The 22,668-nt window shown below is 35.2% G+C and overlaps 1 protein-coding gene across 5 annotated transcripts in view; it reads right to left on the reverse strand.

The window, feature by feature from the left end:
- Positions 1-22,668, reverse strand: part of ofd1 (OFD1 centriole and centriolar satellite protein) — a 43,068-nt gene that overhangs the window by 9,680 nt on the left and 10,720 nt on the right. For 2 of the 5 annotated variants that reach the window (XM_067444703.1, XM_067444701.1), the window contains exons 9-16: positions 22,260-22,379; positions 20,667-20,740; positions 20,482-20,573; positions 12,220-12,409; positions 10,986-11,116; positions 6,807-6,918; positions 4,257-4,631; positions 3,976-4,138 (exon numbers count right to left, since the gene is read on the reverse strand). In XM_067444703.1, coding sequence (XP_067300804.1) covers positions 3,976-4,138; positions 4,257-4,631; positions 6,807-6,918; positions 10,986-11,116; positions 12,220-12,409; positions 20,482-20,573; positions 20,667-20,740; positions 22,260-22,379 — 1,257 coding nt within the window. Of the gene's footprint in view, positions 1-3,975; positions 4,139-4,256; positions 4,770-6,806; positions 6,919-10,985; positions 11,117-12,219; positions 12,410-20,481; positions 20,574-20,666; positions 20,741-22,259; positions 22,380-22,668 lie in introns of all 5 variants that reach the window. The other 3 variants (XM_067444700.1, XM_067444698.1, XM_067444699.1) reach the window with 2 other exon arrangements.

A 22,668-nucleotide genomic window follows, 5' to 3' on the forward strand; every position in this document is an offset into this window, starting at 1 on the left:
GGCCAACCCCTTTGTGTTTTTTGGGGAAATTTCAGAGCTGAACGGCAGCAGAAAACACCAACACATCACACTTCAAATGTATATTCCATATGTCTGAGGAGTGTCAGTGGAGTGTCAGTGGAGTGCCTGTGGAGTGTCAGTGGAGTGCCTGTGGAGTGTCAGTGGAGTGCCTGTGGAGTGTCAGTGAAGTGCCAGTGGAGTGCCAGTGGAGTGTCAGTGGAGTGCCTGTGGAGTGCCAGTGGAGTGCCCGTGGAGTGCCCGTGGAGTGCCAGTGGAGTGTCAGTGGAGTGCCTGTGGAGTGTCAGTGGATTGCCTGTGGAGTGTCTGTGGACTGTCAGTGTAGTGCATGTGGAGTGCATGTGGAGTGCCTGTGGAGTGCCAGTGGAGTGTCTGTGGAGTGTCAGTGGAGTGCCAGTGGAGTGTCAGTGGAGTGCCTGTGGAGTGTCAGTGGATTGTCAGTGAAGTGCCTGTGGAGTGTCAGTGGAGTGTCAGTGGAGTGCCAGTGGATTGTCAGTGGAGTGCCTGTGGAGTGTCAGTGGAGTGCCTGTGGAGTGCCAGTGGAGTGCCAGTGGAGTGCCAGTGGAGTGTCAGTGGAGTGCCAGTGGAGTGCCTGTGGAGTGCCTGTGGAGTGCCCGTGGAGTGCCTGTGGAGTGTCCGTGGAGTGTCCGTGGAGTGTCGGTGGAGTGCCAGTGGAGTGCCAGTTGAGTGCCCGTGGAGTGCCTGAAAACTTTATTTTCAGACCCCAAAAAATCAAAAGGCCAACCCCTTTGTGTTTTTTGGGGAAATTTCAGAGCTGAACGGCAGCAGAAAACACCAACACATCACACTTCAAATGTATATCCCATATGTCTGAGGAGTGTCAGTGGAGTGTCAGTGGAGTGCCTGTGGAGTGTCAGTGGAGTGCCTGTGGAGTGTCAGTGGAGTGCCTGTGGAGTGTCAGTGAAGTGCCAGTGGAGTGCCAGTGGAGTGTCAGTGGAGTGCCTGTGGAGTGCCAGTGGAGTGCCCGTGGAGTGCCCGTGGAGTGCCCGTGGAGTGCCCGTGGAGTGTCAGTGGAGTGCCTGTGGAGTGTCAGTGGATTGCCTGTGGAGTGTCTGTGGACTGTCAGTGTAGTGCATGTGGAGTGCATGTGGAGTGCCTGTGGAGTGCCAGTGGAGTGTCTGTGGAGTGTCAGTGGAGTGCCAGTGGAGTGTCAGTGGAGTGCCTGTGGAGTGTCAGTGGATTGTCAGTGAAGTGCCTGTGGAGTGTCAGTGGAGTGCCTGTGGAGTGTCAGTGGAGTGTCAGTGGAGTGCCTGTGGAGTGTCAGTGGAGTGCCTGTGGAGTGCCTGTGGAGTGCCTGTGGAGTGTCAGTGAAGTGCCAGTGGAGTGTCAGTGGAGTGTCAGTGGAGTGCCTGTGGAGTGTCAGTGAAGTGCCAGTGGAGTGCCAGTGGAGTGTCAGTGGAGTGTCAGTGGAGTGCCTGTGGAGTGCCTGTGGAGGGTCAGTGGAGTGTCAGTGGAGTGCCTGTGGAGTGCCTGTGGAGTGCCTGTGGAGTGTCAGTGAAGTGCCAGTGGAGTGCCAGTGGAGTGTCAGTGGATTGTCAGTGGAGTGCCTGTGGAGTGTCAGTGGAGTGCCTGTGGAGTGCCTGTGGAGTGCCTGTGGAGTGTCAGTGGAGTGTCAGTGGAGTGCCTGTGGAGTGTCAGTGGAGTGTCGGTGGAGTGTCGGTGGAGTGCCTGTGGAGTGTCAGTGGATTGTCAGTGGAGTGCCTGTGGAGTGTCAGTGGAGTGCCTGTGGAGTGCCTGTGGAGTGTCAGTGGAGTGTCAGTGGAGTGCCTGTGGAGGGTCAGTGGAGTGTCAGTGGAGTGCCTGTGGAGTGTCTGTGGAGTGTCAGTGGAGTGTCAGTGGAGTGTCAGTGGAGTGCCTGTGGAGTGTCAGTGGAGTGCCCGTGGAGTGCCCGTGGAGTGCCAGTGGAGTGCCTGTGGAGTGCCAGTGGAGTGCCCGTGGAGTGCCAGTGGAGTGTCAGTGGAGTGCCTGTGGAGTGTCAGTGGATTGCCTGTGGAGTGTCTGTGGACTGTCAGTGTAGTGCATGTGGAGTGCATGTGGAGTGCCAGTGGAGTGTCTGTGGAGTGTCTGTGGAGTGTCAGTGGAGTGCCTGTGGAGTGCCTGTGGAGTGCCCGTGGAGTGCCCGTGGAGTGCCTGTGGAGTGCCTGTGGAGTGTCCGTGGAGTGCCTGTGGAGTGCCCGTGGAGTGTCAGTGGAGTGCCCGTTGAGTGCCTGTGGAGTGTCAGTGGAGTGCCAGTTGAGTGCCTGTGGAGTGCCTCTGGAGTGCCCGTGGAGTGCCTGAAAACTTTATTTTCAGACCCCAAAAAATCAAAAGGCCAACCCCTTTGTGTTTTTTGGGGAAATTTCAGAGCTGAACGGCAGCAGAAAACACCAACACATCACACTTCAAATTTATATCCCATATGTCTGAGGAGTGTCAGTGGAGTGTCAGTGGAGTGCCTGTGGAGTGCCTGTGGAGTGTCAGTGGAGTGCCTGTGGAGTGTCAGTGGAGTGTCAGTGGAGTGTCAGTGGAGTGTCAGTGGAGTGTCAGTGGAGTGCCAGTGGAGTGCCAGTGGAGTGCCTGTGGAGTGTCAGTGGAGTGCCAGTGGAGTGCCAGTGGAGTGCCAGTGGAGTGCCTGTGGAGTGTCAGTGGAGTGTCAGTGGAGTGCCCGTGGAGTGCCAATGGAGTGTCAGTGGAGTGCCAGTGGATTGCCTGTGGAGTGTCAGTGGAGTGTCAGTGGAGTGCCTGTGGAGTGCCTTTGGAGTGCCTTTGGAGTGCCTTTGGAGTGCCTGTGGAGTGCCAGTGGAGTGTCAGTGGAGTGCCTGTGGAGTGCCTGTGGAGTGTCAGTGGAGTGTCAGTGGAGTGCCTGTGGAGTGCCTGTGGAGGGTCAGTGGAGTGTCAGTGGAGTGCCTGTGGAGTGTCAGTGGAGTGCCTGTGGAGTGCCTGTGGAGTGTCAGTGGAGTGTCAGTGGAGTGTCAGTGGAGTGCCTGTGGAGTGCCTGTGGAGTGTCAGTGGAGTGCCTGTGGAGTGTCAGTGGAGCTCCTGTGGAGTGTCAGTGGAGTGTCAGTGGAGTGTCAGTGGAGTGCCTGTGGAGTGTCAGTGGAGTGTCTGTGGAGTGCCAGAGGAGTGCCTGTGGAATGTCAGTGGAGTGCCTGTGGAGTGCCTGTGGAGTGTCAGTGGAGTGCCTGTGGAGGGTCAGTGGAGTGCCTGTGGAGTGCCTGTGGATTGTCAGTGGAGTGCCTGTGGAGTGTCAGTGGAGTTTCAGTGGAGTGCCTGTGGAGTGCCAGTGGAGTGTCTGTGGAGTGCCTGTGGAGTGCCTGTGGAGTGCCTGTGGAGTGTCAGTGGAGTGTCTGTGGAGTGTCAGTGGAGTGCCAGTGGAGTGCCTGTGGAGTGTCAGGGGAGTGCCAGTGGAGTGCCAGTGGAGTGCCAGTGGAGTGTCTGTGGAGTGTCTGTGGAGTGTCTGTGGAGTGTCAGTGGAGTGCCTTTGGAGTGCCAGTGGAGTGTCAGTGGAGTGCCAGTGGAGTGCCTGTGGAGTGCCTGTGGAGTGTCTGTGGAGTGCCTGTGGAGTGCCAGTGGAGTGTCTGTGGAGTGTCTGTGGAGTGCCTGTGGAGTGCCTGTGGAGTGTCAGTGGAGTGCCAGTGGAGTGCCAGTGGAGTGCCTGTGGAGTGTCTGTGGAGTGTCTGTGGAGTGTCTGTGGAGTGCCTGTGGAGTGCCTGTGGAGTGCCTGTGGAGTGTCTGTGGAGTGTCTGTGGAGTGCCTGTGGAGTGCCAGTGGAGTGCCTGTGGAGTGCCAGTGGAGTGCCAGTGGAGTGCCAGTGGAGTGCCAGTGGAGTGCCAGTGGAGTGTCAGTGGAGTGCCAGTGGAGTGCCAGTGGAGTGCCTGTGGAGTGCCTGTGGAGTGCCTGTGGAGTGCCTGTGGAGTGCCTGTGGAGTGCCAGTGGAGTGTGTGTGTATCCCAGCACCTGTGGCTGTGGCGTGTCGTGCTCTTCATCCTGGGGCTGCTGGGAGGACTGATGTGTGTGAAGTCTCTGGATGGGATAATTTCTCCAGCAGGGATTGGAGAGAGCTGCCGCTCTGCAAACACCAAAGCTGCTCGATCGCCATCAGAGCTCGTCCTCGGCCACTCTGCACAGCAAACAGTTTTACAGAAACAATGATGCAAACCTTCTGAAAGGATGTTCTTGTAACGTTACTGGTAGAACATTTGCTCAACTTTGGTTGCATTTTCAACCAAATTTGGTACCTTGAGTGAAAGAGTGATCGTTCTGATGTTTGTGTTTGGACTCGGACAGCGGTGTGGAGGACAGACGTCTGGCTGGAGGAGAGATGAGTCTTATTGGGTTCCTCTCTAATGGGGAGGGAGTTCTGCTGAGTCTCTCCAGTGGCTGCTCGCGTTCCTTCTCGACAAGGTGTCCCGCCGGAGCGAAGCTCACTCTGTAGCCTGAGACGGTTCTGGGAAGCATCAGATCTTCAGCATGAATGGCTCTGTGCTGATGGCTCCTATAGGCTTCCTCCAGCCGCTCCGCTTCCATCTCCAGCTCTCGAATCCTGGCCAAAGCGCCGCTCACCACCCCAGAGTCGGCCTCGCAGTGATACCTCGGGCCCCTGAGGGCCGGCCCTGCTTCAGATAAATCACAAGCTGACCTGGGCTTTCTGAGACGAGCGGAGTCTACATAAACATCAGGAGGAGTCAGACTGAGAACAGATCGCTCTACCAGGGAAGGCTTGGGGTTTCGAAGGACCTCGTTCTCCAGAGCTATTCCAATTACAAGAGAGAGAGAGAGAGAGAGAGAGAGAGAGAGAGAGAGAGAGAGAGAGAGAGAGGGAGAGAGAGAGAGAGAGAGAGAGAGAGAGAGAGAGAGAGAGAGAGAGAGATAAGCCCCGTTTCCACCACAGGAACTTTACCCAGGAACTAGGAACTTTGGGTGGTACTTCGTGTGTTTAGACCGCAGGAACCAGGGTAAAATTGAAGTTCCGGGTAAATATTTCCCCCTCCAAACGGCCCTGCTCGCGAGGTAGTACTTTTTCAAAGTTCAGGAACTTTCGAGGGCGGGACTTGGGCGCTGAACATGCTGATTGGTTGAGCTCACGCAGTTCAACCGGCATTTTTAAAAGTCTTTTGCGAGGTTCGTTCTGCGTTCAGTAAATATCAGTCTTTGCTCTCTGTCTGGTGGCGCGCGGTCGTCTCAGCCATCTCACGTTCAATGTCCGTAATAGCTGATAATAATATACATTGTCATTTTAAATCTAGCTTTACAAGCTTTCTGAATATGCTGCAGCTGCATGCTGCTGAATCTGCATATTAGTGCTCTTTTCTGTCGTTGTTAATTACCTCTTTAGTAAACCTATACATAACCAGCAAAAGCAGCAAAGCTTGAATCTCTTCCATACTCGTTATTAATTTTTTTTCACCATGTAAACGACCTGACCGATTACTTTTAAGTGTGTGTCCTTACATGACGTGACGGCGCGCGCCGCGCTCATGTTGACAAGAGAGGAAAGTACATTTTTCTGAGGGGTAAACTTTTTATTTCGTAAGTTATGAAGATAATGTTGGAGTAATGACACAGCGTATATTGCCCCAGGCAGTTTTTACTTTAACTAAGATTTTTTTTTCTGAGATGATTATTACACTTTACAACAAATAGCTATAAATAATACTGTATTAGTCCTGGTGGCCGTTAAGAGTTGCTATGGCTACAGTCAACACACTCCAGCTGCTGGAGAAAACAGCGTTGACATTTTTGATGCGGCAGACAAACTGCATGTGACAAAATGATTGCGATTGAAAGTCATCACATGTAAACACCAGATCGGTTTAGATAACGTCTCATGTAAACAGATCACTAAATCTTTCAATCGTTACACACACAAATGATTACTGTCCTTCACTGATTTGGAGGAACAGTCGCGCGCAGTCCTACATCACCGGACTAATTTGCCTAATCTTCTCGGAACTTTATCGCGGTCGAAACGCAGACAGCTGCAGGTCTGGGGGGGAGAAAAGTTCCTGTAAAAAAGTTCCTGGTACAAATAGTTCCGGGTAATTTTGGTGGAAACGGGGCTATAGTGACCGAAAACCCAAACCACCAAACACACTGTTAATGAAAGATCAGGGTTCCCACACCGTTTGACCAATCGACTCAACTCCTTCCTGCCAGTTCGTGATTTGTATAACTCATTGAACGATTCATTGAAAAAAACTCAACTCATTCAGAATGCGAAGTGGATTGAATGATTCATTGAAAATAATTCTGAATGATTCATTTGTGACTTTGTTCAAGTGACTTAACAACTCATTCTGCATGATTCATTTGTGAATCACTTCGTTCAAGTGACTTCACAACTCATTCTAAATGATTCATTTGTGAGTATCTCACTTGAATGATTCATTAATACAAACTGAATAAAAGGAGTGATTCACAAATGAATCATGCAAATTAAGTTGTGAAGTCACTTGAACGAAGTGATTCATAAATGAATCATACAGAATGAGTTTTGGGGTAGTTTGAACGATTAATTGAAAAGAACATACTAAAAAGAATGATTTGTTTATAAATGCCATCACTGTGGTTACATTTGAGTCTAATAGAGCATCGACTATTATTATACAATATTACAATTTCCTCATATTCACTTGTATATGTTGATGGCCGTGGGAACCCTGAGTGAAATAAATACACACTTTTGCAAGTTTTTAGCTTGCAAAAGTGTCCGAAAGCATTCACCGAAAGATGCTTATGACTGATTCACTTCGGTTGAGTTTGAGCGAATCAAAGAGTCGGTTCGGCACCTTGTTGAGTCTGCTGGAGCTGAAGCTTGAGCTGTTCGTTGTGAGAGTTCATCCACGCGGTTCGCTCCTCACACTCCATCAGCTGAGCCTTCAATAGCGCACACTGCTGCACCTGCACAACACACACACACACCTTAACAGGACACAAATCACACGATAATACCCAGGCTCATCATTTAAAGATCGAGATCTTATTCCTAAATGACAGCGACTCGTTTGTGTCTATTAAACATTCAGATCCAGAGAGAGCCATTGTCATGTGTAGATATGATATACTATACGACATGATAAAGAATAACAATGAAATCAAAGGCTTAACACACATCACGTCCCTAACAGGGGTGCACGGTATTCACAAAAATGCAATATCGATATTAATTTCGATATTTTTAAGCCTATGTAAAATTACAAAAGTTACGCAAAACGCCTCAAAATAGAATCATGACAAAACTTTTTCTTACAACACAAGGTTTATTTCAACTGACAGTCATATTGGACTCGTACAACATGAATAAATAAATAATAATCACGTCTACACAACAGGACATGCTGTACTGGATGTACACTTTGTTTTTGTCCTTCAAATACTATAATAGTTAAAGCAGGGCTCGACATTAACGCTTGTCCAGTGGATTTTTTGAAGGGGAAGTGAAAGAGAATTTTACTAACCCGACCGGACAAGTGGATTAAAACGCCAATAACAAAAATAACTAGCGAATAACTAAAATGAAAGAATGATTCTGCACTCCTTTAGTGTAAGAGGCGATGGATAGTGGATAATAGTGTAATATATAATGAACTGAAGGTGGCACTGTTGACGCTCCGCAGCCTCTCGAGGAGAAATCACAACACATGAGACACTGAGACTCTGAGCTAAACATTCAACATGTGCAGTTTATATATTTATAACATATGATACAGTTAAACAACATCACATGACCAAGAGTGTGTTTTCCTGAACACCATCACGACTGAAAATGACACTGATTTCATATGACAGCTCATTAGACAATTAATTAACATCAAGTCACTTACATTTTAGATGCAATATTGACTGTTTTTGTTCTGTTTCAGCAGCGAAAATATCACAGCAGAACCATAACGCCTCTCACAGCAACAGTGTGTGTGTTACTGAATGATTCAGTGTTTGAATGAATCGGTTGAATCAAAGATGATTCAAACATGTTTATCATGGAGCTCTTAGGTTTATCACAAACTTTAGAGCACTTACTCATCACTGTTCTTTGTATGATCGGGTTGGTTGGTCTGCATTGTCCACCCGTAGACTCAATCATTGGTACATTTTTATCTACAAGGCAATTCTTGGTCTGCTTCCCCCATACCTCCAATCTTACATCGAAAAGAAAAGTACAGGAAGATATTGTCTTCGTTCTGATGACTTATTATTATTATCCATCCCTCAAGGCCGGACAGAAATGGGAAAAGGGGCTTTCAAGTATGTGGCGCTCTGCGGTTGGAATCAGCTGCAAAATGTGCTAAATCTTAAGGAGCCGGTTTGATTGGCTGATTTTAAATTACTTTAAAACAACATGAAGCTACACAAACTGGCTGTAGATGTTATGACTGACTCAGTTATGACGGACGATCCTTGCTGTTGTTTATCGCTTGCGATAATATGTGAAATTCTGATTTCTTATGATTTTATAAGTATTTATTATTTGTACACATTGTTATGTTGATGTTATATGTTTTTATATGTCTGTAACCTTGTTAAATGTGCTGCTGCCCGTCTGGGCCAGGACGCTCTTGGAAAAGAGATTTTTTCTGGTTAAAAAAAGGTACTAATAATAATTCAGTGTATGAATGAATCGTTTGGATGAATCGACTCAATGACTCACTCATTAAGACTCACCTGCTGCCACCTACTGGTGGTTTAGATTCATGTTTAATCATACTTTCCAACATTTCTTATTTGTTTAATCAAAATTACAAATCTCATAACATTATTTAATGCAGTTGTAATTTTTCAGTGTAAAGTATTTAATTTGATTGGTAACAGCCCTATAGTGTCTTATTCTAATTTAATGTGTAGATCAAATTTAACAATATAATACGAAACCTGAAGCGTAGCCTATATTTAATAAGATTAGGGGAAAATGCCCTTTATAAAAGGTAAAAATATCACAGATATGCAGATTTAAATATGCCAAAGCTGATTGAACACTGGTGAGAATATTGTTACAGAATAAATCATAACGACAAAAAAATAAAATAAAAATGAAAAAGAGAACTTTTCTCCAGACAAGCACATTTTTTACTCTGACAAGTGAATGACCGAAGGACTAGCACATGAACATGCTTAACGTCGAGCCCTGGTTAAAAGAAATAGACATAGCTAAACATGTGCCGTGAAAATTACATTAAATAGTTTACGTGTTCTTTAACCCATGGCCGACGAAGGCACCGGCACATGAACATTTTCCTTTATGGCAGCGGATATAACTCACAATCCAAATAGTTTGTATTTGGACAATCTGCATTCTCATATAGAGCAGCAGAAAGATGGAATTCATTGCCTGTTCATATTAGAGATTATACATCATTTAGTATTTTTAAAACGGAACTTAAATTATAGTGTAAGAAAAATCAGTTGTGATCATTAATTATTTTTATTATTCATGTATATATATGTATGTATGTATGTATATATGTATGTATGTATATATGTATGTATATATATATATGTGTGTGTATATATATGTATATGTGTGTATGTATATATATAATATTATTATTATTATTTTTTTTTTTATGAATTTCTATTTGATTCAATATTTCTGATATTCTGATATTATTTGTTTCTTTTTTTCTTCTTTTTTTTCTTTCCTTCTTCTTTCTTTCTTGGATTGTAATTGAATGCTGTAATTGTATTGAACATCATCCTGCCCAGGGACCGCAGATGCAAATTAGCTATTTTAGCTAACTCTGGCACAACATTTGGGTTGTGTATGGTCCCTGTTAAATAAATAAATAAACTAAACTAAACTAAACTAAACTAAACTAAACAATACTCCGACATTTTTAGCCATATAGATAAGACAATTATAAACTGTAAACTGTCTCCTTTTCTTGGTGTACACTCACAAAGGTCGTTGATTCAGAGAACGGATAATTTTGCATGCACTCCAAACGCGGTCTTCATTTCAAAAATGTTTTTGGTTTATTAAAAACATTTTTGTTCATATTTCTAACAAACGAAATTCAAAGCCAAAAAAACCAACAAAAAAAAAAACGAGTTACCACCATGGAAATTTAAACATTTCATTCTTTTAATTTGAATGAATGTGTGGATAATACGCCTATACGTCTCCTTCCATTAAAAATAATGGCTATTGCGGCGCTGGGAGATACACAAACTTACCAACATACGTTGCATACTTTTTGAACTGACTTGTCATGAGAGGGAAAAAATACGTTTTAATCGCATAAGGGCGGCAGTGGCTCAGTGGTTCATGTAGGTTGTCTACAAACCAAAAAGTTGGAGGTTCAATCCCCGGTTCCACCTGACCAAGTGTCGAGGTGTCCATGAGCAAGACACCTAACCCCAGCTGCTCCCGACATCGCAGTCGGTGTATGAATGGGTGAATGCGAGGCAAAAATGTAAAGCACTTTGGATGGCCATAGGTCTGTTAAAAGCGCTATATAAATGCAGTCTATTTACCATAACAGCGGTTAATGGAAATGCCGTCAATTCACAATAGTTTTATATCGACATTTAACAGCCTAAATATCACAAATCTGTAATGGAAACGCGGCTCCTGATGAGCAGTCCAAACCAACTCCAGTGGATTCCGGCCGATATGCAAACGAGTCTGACCCATTCATAATTAAGAGCATAATTTAAGCGTCAAACTGTGCGCAGTGCAGTTCAGTTTAGCTTCTTGAACCCAATGCTGTTAAACTGATTATACAAACTAGTTTCTTCTTAAATATCCACATAAACAACTAAAAGCGAGAGAGAAGTGAGAGAGCGAGGGTTAGCTTTGGAGCGAGTAGGAGGGACCCGGTTTCATTTTGTCATTAACAAAATATCGCATAATTATTGCGAGAGACTTTCGATATAATATCGGGCAATGTGATATTGCGATAACGATATTGAGTCGATATATCGTGCACTCCTAGTTCCTAACTAATGAAGAGAAGGAAGACGTTCTGGACCTCGTGTTGGAGCTGTGTGTGAAGGACGTTCTTCTGTGTCTCAAACTCCTGCCGGTCCAGTGTGTGTGTCGTCTCCAGCCTCCGGAGCTCAGCCTTCAGGGCCAGATGCTCTTCAGACGGGACACTGAGCTCTAAACCACAACACACACACATTCATTTACACATTCACTGCTTCACACACACACACACACACACACACACACACACACACACACACACACACACACACACACACACACACACACACACACACACTTACACATTCACTGCTTCACACACACATTCATTTACACATTCACTGCTTCAAAACTCAGTCTGACCTTTTGGCTTTGTTCAGACAGCACAAATCTGAAGGTCATAGTACACAATTAAAAGCAAAAAAGTGACATGCACTGAGCATCCTGCTGAATTAAAGAGGAAGCTGTGAAGCGCTTCTCCGTCCTTCACCCCTCCTGCGTTCCTCGCTTTCCCAGCAAATGGAGCCAAAAAGAGCCAAATTAGCACACAGAGCACACGCGAAACAGGCCCGTTCTCTGTTTTCCCCGTTTGACCCCTTTAGATTCTGGACTGAACTGCTCAAACTGCACAAGAAACAAACGCACCCTTCGCAGAAATTAGACTGGGCACATTTAGTCTGCAAATGTTTGGTGTTTGTTTTTTTCCTATTTAAAAAGATGGACAAACTAAAGTTTTTCCATCTCAATCTATGGAATATATATATATATATATATATATATATATATATATATATATATATAGAGAGAGAGAGAGAGAGAGAGAGAGAGAGAGAGAGAGAGAGAGAGAGAGAGAGAGAGAGAGAGAGAGAGAGAGAGAGAAGAGAGAGAGAGAGAGAGAGAGAGAGAGAGAGAGAGAGAGAGAGAGAGAGAGAGAGAGAGAGAGAGAAAGAGAGAGAGAGAGAGAGAGAGAGAGAGAGAGAGAGAGAGAGAGAGAGAGAGAGAGAGAGAGAGGGGGGGGTCTTCTGCTCACCAAGAAAAAATAATCTTTCTGTTTGGGACGGAAACGAGAAACAAGATTTCAAACAGAAATAAGATTATTTTTCTCACCCCATTGGCAGATCATTTTGCCTGTTTTAAGCAAAAACTCTCTTCATTTAGATTTTATTTTCAACAAAACAAGAAAAAATATCTCATGTCATTTTACTTAGAATTGTTAGATATAATAGAAACAAGAGAAACTGACTAAGTAATTAGAGCATTTCTCGCAGTGTGAGCACCTTGTCTGATGGTCTGGTTCTCCAGATGTTTCTCCTCCAGCTGTTGCTTTAGGAGTCTGATGTGTGTTTGCAGCTCTTGTGCTTCTCGCTTCAGCCCTGAATAATCACTCATGTTCTCCAGTTTCTCTCGAAGAAGCTTGTTCTGTTGGGCCAGAAGAGACGCCTGCGATCTGGCCGAATCAAGCTCCATCTGCAGGTTAAATAATGCAGTCAGTGTTGGGGGTAATAAATTAAAGGTAACTTGAGTTACGTAATCAAATTACGTTTTCAAATAGCTAATAAATTAAAGCATTACTTTTAAAATAAAAAAAATTAAATATCTTTTAAAAGTTACTTTTTTAGAAAAATATCTGAGTTACTTTTTTAGAAAAATATCTGAGTTACTTTTTTTAGAAAAATATCTGAGTTACTTTTTTAGAAAAATATCTGAGTTACTTTTTTTAGAAAAATATCTGAGTTACTTTTTTAGAAAAATATCTGAGTTACTTCTTCAGAAAAATATCTGAGTTACTTTTTTTTAGAAAAATATCTGAGTTACTTTTTTAGAAAAATATCTGAGTTACTTTTTTTAGAAAAATATCTGAGTTACTTTTTAGAAAAATATCTGAGTTACTTTTATTAGAAAAATATCTGAGTTACTTTTTTTAGAAAAATATCTGAGTTACTTTTTTAGAAAAATATCTGAGTTACTTCTTCAGAAAAATATCTGAGTTACTTTTTTTTAGAAAAATATCTGAGTTACTTTTTTAGAAAAATATCTGAGTTACTTTTTTTAGAAAAATATCTGAGTTACTTTTTAGAAAAATATCTGAGTTACTTTTATTAGAAAAATATCTGAGTTACTTTTTTTAGAAAAATATCTGAGTTACTTTTTTTAGAAAAATATCTGAGTTACTTTTTTTAGAAAAATATCTGAGTTACTTTTTTTAGAAAAATATCTGAGTTACTTTTTTTTAGAAAAATATCTGAGTTACTTTTATTAGAAAAATATCGGAGTTACTTTTATTAGAAAAATATCTGAGTTACTTTTTTTAGAAAAATATCTGAGTTACTTTTTTTAGAAAAATATCGGAGTTACTTTTATTAGAAAAATATCTGAGTTACTTTTTTTAGAAAAATATCTGAGTTACTTTTTTTAGAAAAATATCTGAGTTACTTTTTTTAGAAAAATATCTGAGTTACTTTTTTAGAAAAATATCTGAGTTACTTTTTTAGAAAAATATCCGAGTTCCTTTTTTTAGAAAAATATCTGAGTTACTTTTTTTTAGAAAAATATCTGAGTTACTTTTTTAGAAAAATATCTGAGTTACTTTTTAGAAAAATATCTGAGTTACTTTTTTTAGAAAAATATCTGAGTTACTTTTTTTTAGAAAAATATCTGAGTTACTTTTTTAGAAAAATATCTGAGTTACTTTTTAGAAAAATATCTGAGTTACTTTTTTTAGAAAAATATCTGAGTTACTTTTTTTTAGAAAAATATCTGAGTTACTTTTTTTAGAAAAATATCTGAGTTACTTTTTAGAAAAATATCTGAGTTACTTTTTTAGAAAAATATCTGAGTTACTTTTTTTAGAAAAATATCTGAGTTACTTTTTTTAGAAAAATATCTGAGTTAATTTTTTTTAGAAAAATATCTGAGTTACTTTTTTAGAAAAATATCTGAGTTACTTTTTTAGAAAAATATCTGAGTTCCTTTTTTTTAGAAAAATATCTGAGTTACTTTTTTAGAAAAATATCTGAGTTACTTTATAGAAAAATATCTGAGTTACTTTTTTTAGAAAAATATCTGAGTTACTTTTTTTTTAGAAAAATATCTGAGTTACTTTTTTAGAAAAATATCTGAGTTACTTTTTAGAAAAATATCTGAGTTCCTTTTTTTTAGAAAAATATCTGAGTTCCTTTTTTTTAGAAAAATATCTGGGTTACTTTTTAGAAAAATATCTGAGTTCCTTTTTTTAGAAAAATATCTGAGTTACTTTTTTTAGAAAAATATCTGAGTTACTTTTTAGAAAAATATCTGAGTTACTTTTTTTAGAAAAATATCTGAGTTACTTTTTTTAGAAAAATATCTGAGTTACTTTTTTAGAAAAATATCTGAGTTACTTTTTTACAAATATATCTGAGTTACTTTTTTAGAAAAATATCTGAGTTACTTTTTTAGAAAAATATCTGAGTTACTTCTTCAGAAAAATATCTGAGTTACTTTTTTTTAGAAAAATATCTGAGTTACTTTTTTAGAAAAATATCTGAGTTACTTTTTTTAGAAAAATATCTGAGTTACTTTTTAGAAAAATATCTGAGTTAATTTTATTAGAAAAATATCTGAGTTACTTTTTTTAGAAAAATATCTGAGTTACTTTTTTTAGAAAAATATCTGAGTTAATTTTTTTAGAAAAATATCTGAGTTACTTTTTTTTTAGAAAAATATCTGAGTTACTTTTATTAGAAAAATATCTGAGTTACTTTTATTAGAAAAATATCTGAGTTACTTTTTTTAGAAAAATATCTGAGTTACTTTTTTTAGAAAAATATCCGAGTTCCTTTTTTTAGAAAAATATCTGAGTTACTTTTTTTTAGAAAAATATCTGAGTTACTTTTTTAGAAAAATATCTGAGTTACTTTTTAGAAAAATATCTGAGTTACTTTTTTTAGAAAAATATCTGAGTTACTTTTTTTAGAAAAATATCTGAGTTACTTCTTCAGAAAAATATCTGAGTTACTTTTTTTTAGAAAAATATCTGAGTTACTTTTTAGAAAAATATCTGAGTTACTTTTTTAGAAAAATATCTGAGTTCCTTTTTTTTAGAAAAATATCTGAGTTCCTTTTTAGAAAAATATCTGAGTTACTTTTTTAGAAAAATATCTGAGTTACTTTTTAGAAAAATATCGGAGTTACTTTTTTTAGAAAAATATCTGAGTTACTTTTTTTTTAGAAAAATATCTGAGTTACTTTTTAGAAAAATATCTGAGTTACTTTTTTTAGAAAAATATCTGAGTTACTTTTTTTTAGAAAAATATCTGGGTTACTTTTTAGAAAAATATCTGAGTTCCTTTTTTTAGAAAAATATCTGAGTTACTTTTTTTTTAGAAAAATATCTGAGTTACTTTTTAGAAAAATATCTGAGTTACTTTTTTAGAAAAATATCTGAGTTACTTTTTTTTAGAAAAATATCTGGGTTACTTTTTAGAAAAATATCTGAGTTCCTTTTTTTAGAAAAATATCTGAGTTACTTTTTTAGAAAAATATCTGAGTTCCTTTTTTTTAGAAAAATATCTGAGTTACTTTTTTAGAAAAATATCTGAGTTACTTTATAGAAAAATATCTGAGTTACTTTTTTTAGAAAAATATCTGAGTTACTTTTTTTTTAGAAAAATATCTGAGTTACTTTTTTAGAAAAATATCTGAGTTACTTTTTAGAAAAATATCTGAGTTCCTTTTTTTTAGAAAAATATCTGAGTTCCTTTTTTTTAGAAAAATATCTGGGTTACTTTTTAGAAAAATATCTGAGTTCCTTTTTTTAGAAAAATATCTGAGTTACTTTTTTTAGAAAAATATCTGAGTTACTTTTTAGAAAAATATCTGAGTTACTTTTTTTAGAAAAATATCTGAGTTACTTTTTTTAGAAAAATATCTGAGTTACTTTTTTAGAAAAATATCTGAGTTACTTTTTTACAAATATATCTGAGTTACTTTTTTAGAAAAATATCTGAGTTACTTTTTTAGAAAAATATCTGAGTTACTTCTTCAGAAAAATATCTGAGTTACTTTTTTTTAGAAAAATATCTGAGTTACTTTTTTAGAAAAATATCTGAGTTACTTTTTTTAGAAAAATATCTGAGTTACTTTTTAGAAAAATATCTGAGTTAATTTTATTAGAAAAATATCTGAGTTACTTTTTTTAGAAAAATATCTGAGTTACTTTTTTTAGAAAAATATCTGAGTTAATTTTTTTAGAAAAATATCTGAGTTACTTTTTTTTTAGAAAAATATCTGAGTTACTTTTATTAGAAAAATATCTGAGTTACTTTTATTAGAAAAATATCTGAGTTACTTTTTTTAGAAAAATATCTGAGTTACTTTTTTTAGAAAAATATCCGAGTTCCTTTTTTTAGAAAAATATCTGAGTTACTTTTTTTTAGAAAAATATCTGAGTTACTTTTTTAGAAAAATATCTGAGTTACTTTTTAGAAAAATATCTGAGTTACTTTTTTTAGAAAAATATCTGAGTTACTTTTTTTAGAAAAATATCTGAGTTACTTCTTCAGAAAAATATCTGAGTTACTTTTTTTTAGAAAAATATCTGAGTTACTTTTTAGAAAAATATCTGAGTTACTTTTTTAGAAAAATATCTGAGTTCCTTTTTTTTAGAAAAATATCTGAGTTCCTTTTTAGAAAAATATCTGAGTTACTTTTTTAGAAAAATATCTGAGTTACTTTTTAGAAAAATATCGGAGTTACTTTTTTTAGAAAAATATCTGAGTTACTTTTTTTTTAGAAAAATATCTGAGTTACTTTTTAGAAAAATATCTGAGTTACTTTTTTTAGAAAAATATCTGAGTTACTTTTTTTTAGAAAAATATCTGGGTTACTTTTTAGAAAAATATCTGAGTTCCTTTTTTTAGAAAAATATCTGAGTTACTTTTTTTTTAGAAAAATATCTGAGTTACTTTTTAGAAAAATATCTGAGTTACTTTTTTAGAAAAATATCTGAGTTACTTTTTTTTAGAAAAATATCTGGGTTACTTTTTAGAAAAATATCTGAGTTCCTTTTTTTAGAAAAATATCTGGGTTACTTTTTAGAAAAATTTCTGAGTTACTTTTTTTAGAAAAATATCTGAGTTCCTTTTTTTAGAAAAATATCTGAGTTACTTTTTTTAGAAAAATATCTGAGTTACTTTTTTTAGAAAAATATCTGAGTTACTTTTTAGAAAAATATCTGAGTTACTTTTTTTAGAAAAATATCTGAGTTACTTTTTTAGAAAAATATCTGAGTTACTTTTTTAGAAAAATATCTGAGTTACTTTTTTAGAAAAATATCTGAGTTACTTTTTTAGAAAAATATCTGAGTTACTTTTTAGAAAAATATCTGAGTTACTTTTTTTAGAAAAATATCTGAGTTACTTTTTTTTAGAAAAATATTTGAGTTACTTTTTTAGAAAAATATCTGAGTTACTTTTTAGAAATATATCTGAGTTACTTTTTTTAGAAAAATATCTGAGTTACTTTTTTTAGAAAAATATCTGAGTTCCTTTTTTTAGAAAAATATCTGAGTTACTTTTTTTAGAAAAATATCTGAGTTCCTTTTTTTAGAAAAATATCTGAGTTCCTTTTTAGAAATATATCTGAGTTACTTTTTTTAGAAAAATATCTGAGTTCCTTTTTTTAGAAAAATATCTGAGTTCCTTTTTTTAGAAAAATATCTGAGTTACTTTTTTTAGAAAAATATCTGAGTTCCTTTTTTTAGAAAAATATCTGAGTTACTTTTTTTTAGAAAAATATCTGAGTTACTTTTTTTTAGAAAAATATCTGAGTTACTTTTTTAGAAAAATATCTGAGTTACTTTTTTAGAAAAATATCTGAGTTACTTTTTTAGAAAAATATCCGAGTTCCTTTTTTTAGAAAAATATCCGAGTTCCTTTTTTTAGAATAATATCTGAGTTACTTTTTAGAAAAATATCTGAGTTACTTTTTTTAGAAAAATATCTGAGTTACTTTTTTAGAAAAATATCTGAGTTACTTTTTTAGAAAAATATCTGAGTTACTTTTTTAGAAAAATATCTGAGTTACTTTTTTAGAAAAATATCTGAGTTACTTTTTTAGAAAAATATCTGAGTTACTTTTTTAGAAAAATATCTGAGTTACTTTTTTAGAAAAATATCTGAGTTACTTTTTTAGAAAAATATCTGAGTTACTTTTTTAGAAAAATATCTGAGTTACTTTTTAGAAAAATATCTGAGTTACTTTTTTTTAGAAAAATATCTGAGTTACTTTTTTAGAAAAATATCTGAGTTACTTTTTTAGAAAAATATCTGAGTTACTTTTTTAGAAAAATATCTGAGTTACTTTTTTTAGAAAAATATCTGAGTTACTTTTTTAGAAAAATATCTGAGTTACTTTTTAGAAAAATATCTGAGTTCCTTTTTTTTAGAAAAATATCTGAGTTACTTGTTTAGAAAAATATCTGAGTTACTTTTTTAGAAAAATATCTGAGTTACTTTTTAGAAAAATATCTGAGTTACTTTTTAGAAAAATATCTGAGTTACTTTTTTAGAAAAATATCTGAGTTACTTTTTTAGAAAAATATCTGAGTTACTTTTTTAGAAAAATATCTGAGTTACTTTTTTAGAAAAATATCTGAGTTACTTTTTTAGAAAAATATCTGAGTTACTTTTTTTAGAAAAATATCTGAGTTACTTGTTTAGAAAAATATCTGAGTTACTTTTTTAGAAAAATATCTGAGTTACTTTTTAGAAAAATATCTGAGTTACTTTTTTAGAAAAATATCTGAGTTACTTTTTAGAAAAATATCTGAGTTACTTTTTAGAAAAATATCTGAGTTCCTTTTTAGAAATATATCTGAGTTACTTTTTTTAGAAAAATATCTGAGTTCCTTTTTTTAGAAAAATATCTGAGTTCCTTTTTTTAGAAAAATATCTGAGTTCCTTTTTTTAGAAAAATATCTGAGTTCCTTTTTTTAGAAAAATATCTGAGTTACTTTTTTTTAGAAAAATATCTGAGTTACTTTTTTTTAGAAAAATATCTGAGTTACTTTTTTAGAAAAATATCTGAGTTACTTTTTTAGAAAAATATCTGAGTTACTTTTTTAGAAAAATATCCGAGTTCCTTTTTTTAGAAAAATATCCGAGTTACTTTTTAGAAAAATATCTGAGTTACTTTTTAGAAAAATATCTGAGTTACTTTTTTTAGAAAAATATCTGAGTTACTTTTTTAGAAAAATATCTGAGTTACTTTTTTAGAAAAATATCTGAGTTACTTTTTTAGAAAAATATCTGAGTTACTTTTTTAGAAAAATATCTGAGTTACTTTTTTAGAAAAATATCTGAGTTACTTTTTTAGAAAAATATCTGAGTTACTTTTTTAGAAAAATATCTGAGTTACTTTTTTAGAAAAATATCTGAGTTACTTTTTTAGAAAAATATCTGAGTTACTTTTTTAGAAAAATATCTGAGTTACTTTTTTAGAAAAATATCTGAGTTACTTTTTTAGAAAAATATCTGAGTTACTTTTTAGAAAAATATCTGAGTTACTTTTTTTTAGAAAAATATCTGAGTTACTTTTTTAGAAAAATATCTGAGTTACTTTTTTAGAAAAATATCTGAGTTACTTTTTAGAAAAATATCTAAGTTCCTTTTTTTAGAAAAATATCTGAGTTACTTGTTTAGAAAAATATCTGAGTTACTTTTTTAGAAAAATATCTGAGTTACTTTTTAGAAAAATATCTGAGTTACTTTTTAGAAAAATATCTGAGTTACTTTTTTAGAAAAATATCTGAGTTACTTTTTAGAAAAATATCTGAGTTACTTTTTAGAAAAATATCTGAGTTACTTTTTTAGAAAAATATCTGAGTTACTTTTTCATAAAAATATCTGAGTTACTTTTTTAGAAAAATATCTGAGTTACTTTTTTAGAAAAATATCTGAGTTACTTGTTTAGAAAAATATCTGAGTTACTTTTTAGAAAAATATCTGAGTTACTTTTTCAAAAAAATATCTGAGTTACTTTTTTAGAAAAATATCTGAGTAACTTTTTTTAGAAAAATATCTGAGTTACTTTTTTAGAAAAATATCTGAGTTACTTTTTTAGAAAAATATCTGAGTTACTTTTTTAGAAAAATATCTGAGTTACTTTTTCAGAAAAATATTTGAGTTCCTTTTTTAGAAAAATATCTGAGTTACTTGTTTAGAAAAATATCTGAGTTACTTTTTTAGAAAAATATCTGAGTTACTTTTTTAGAAAAATATCTGAGTTACTTTTTTAGAAAAATATCTGAGTTACTTTTTTAGAAAAATATCTGAGTTACTTTTTTAGAAAAATATCTGAGTTACTTTTTTAGAAAAATATCTGAGTTACTTTTTCAGAAAAATATTTGAGTTCCTTTTTAGAAAAATATCTGAGTTACTTAAAAAAATAATAATACTCAAGTTAAGTACAGATACTCAAAAAGTGTACTTAAGTACAGGACTCAAGTAAATTGTAGTAGTTACTGCCCAGCTCTGCTCATGGATTATGGGCTCATGTACCTGAAGATGATTGACTTCTGATAAACGTCTCTCATGCTCTTCTGCTTTTGCATCAATAATAGCCGATTCCTTCTGCAGACGAAGCGTTTCTGCTGTGAGTAGGAAAATAAGGCCGTCAATAAATCTACAGTACAGATCAATGGTAAATGATATGACTGTTATATGTGACTTCCCAGAACACACACCTTTAATCCTTTTCTCTTGTTCGGTCAGCGTCTCCGTTCTCTTCGTGTAATCGTCCTTCAGCTCCAGCTGATATCTGAAACACATTCAGTTCAAAGTGACATCTATGAGATTTAACCATTTGATCTGATCAAAAGAGTGGGGTTGGCAAGATTTCTCAATGCTTTTATCTGATCAAAAATACAGTAAAAATTGTGAAATAGTATTACAATGTTAAAAAGCTGTTTTTATGTGAATATATAGTAAAGTGTATTTAATTCATATGATCAAAGCTGCATTTATTTGATCAAAAATACAGTAAAAATGTGGAAATATTATTACAATTAAAAAAAAAAGCTTTTTTGGGGGGAATATATAGTAAAGTGTAATTTATTACTGTGATCAAATTTGAATTTATTTGATCAAAATTACAGTAAAAATGTTGAAATATTATTAGAATTTTAAAAACCTGTTTCTATGTGAATATATAGTAAAGTGTCACTTATTCCTGTGATTAACATTGAATTTATTTGAACAAAATACAGTAAAAATATTGAAATATTATTACAATGTTAAAAAGCTGTTTGTGAGAATATATAGTAGTTTCATTTATTCCTGTGATCAAAGTTTAAATTATTTGATCAAAAATACAGTAAAACTTGTGAAATATTATTACAATTTTAAAAAGCAGCTTTTACGTGAATATATAGTAAAGTGTAATTTATTCCTGTCATCAAAGCTGCATTTATTTGATCAAATACAGTAAAAATTGTGAAATATTATTCCAATTTAAAAAAGCAGATATGATGTGAATATATAGTAAAGTGTAATTTATTCCTGTGATCAAAGCTGAATTTATTTGATCAAAAATACAGTAAAAATTGTGAAATAGTATTACAATTTTAAAACAGCAGATATAATGTGAATATATCATAAAGTGTAATATATTCCTGTGATCAAAGCTGAATTTATTTGATCAAAAATACAGTAAAATTTTGAAATATTATTACAATTTAAAAAAAGCAGATATGATGTGAATATATAGTAAAGTGTAATTTATTCCTGTGATCAAAGCTGAATTTATTTGATCAAAAATACAGTACAATTTTTGAAATATTATTACAATTTAATTTTTTTTTTTTCGTGAATATATAGTAAAGTGTAATTTATTCCTGTGATCATCATCATTATCATCATCATTACTCGTCAGAGTCACATGATCCTTCACTAATCATTCTCATATGAGGATCTGATGATCAACACACAGTTATGATTATTATCAAAGTTGAAAACAGGTGGAAATTGCAATAAATGTATATTTTCCGGATTCTTTGATGAATAGAAAGTTCTAAAAGAACAGCATTTGTGTGAAATAGAATCTTTTGTAACATTATAAATGTCTTTACTGTCTTTAATGGGTCCTTGATGAATAAGTGTTAATAATAATCTTCCCGAACCCAACTTTTGAAAATGAAAGCTCATCAAGACAAGCCTGGTTATCAAATAGCTTCATACTGTAGATATGAAACAACAGCTGCATCACTAATGAGGTTTTCACCTCGTGTCACAAGAGCGACCTCTGCAGGATTGAAGAATAACAGTCATGAAAAAAGTACTTCACTATCTCGCTCTTCAGTTTGTGTTCGAACGAGTCCTCCATATTCTTCACAGACAGCTCTCTCCTCCTCAGAAGATCCTCCACGGTCTTAAACTTCTCCTCATGCAGCTTACAGGTTCTAAAGATATTATATAAGACATTTAATATTAAAAACAAACAGTTCACAGTCAAAGAAGAGTTAAAGAGCTCATGTCACGAGGAACTCACAGTATAAAACACAGTGTCAGAACATGTTATTTTAGAATGCAAATTCAGATTTTTTGGTAAGACTTTGCCTTTACATCTAATGCTCGTATTCATAATTTAAGTGCTACAGGGTTCCTACACATTATCCATCTGAAACTTTTCCAGAATCAAAATTCCAAATCTCTGTAGATTTTCATACCATATTTAACATCATAATTAGT

Source organism: Pseudorasbora parva, chromosome 5, assembly GCF_024679245.1.
Source record: "Pseudorasbora parva isolate DD20220531a chromosome 5, ASM2467924v1, whole genome shotgun sequence".
Classification (NCBI taxonomy): Eukaryota; Metazoa; Chordata; class Actinopteri; order Cypriniformes; family Gobionidae; genus Pseudorasbora; species Pseudorasbora parva.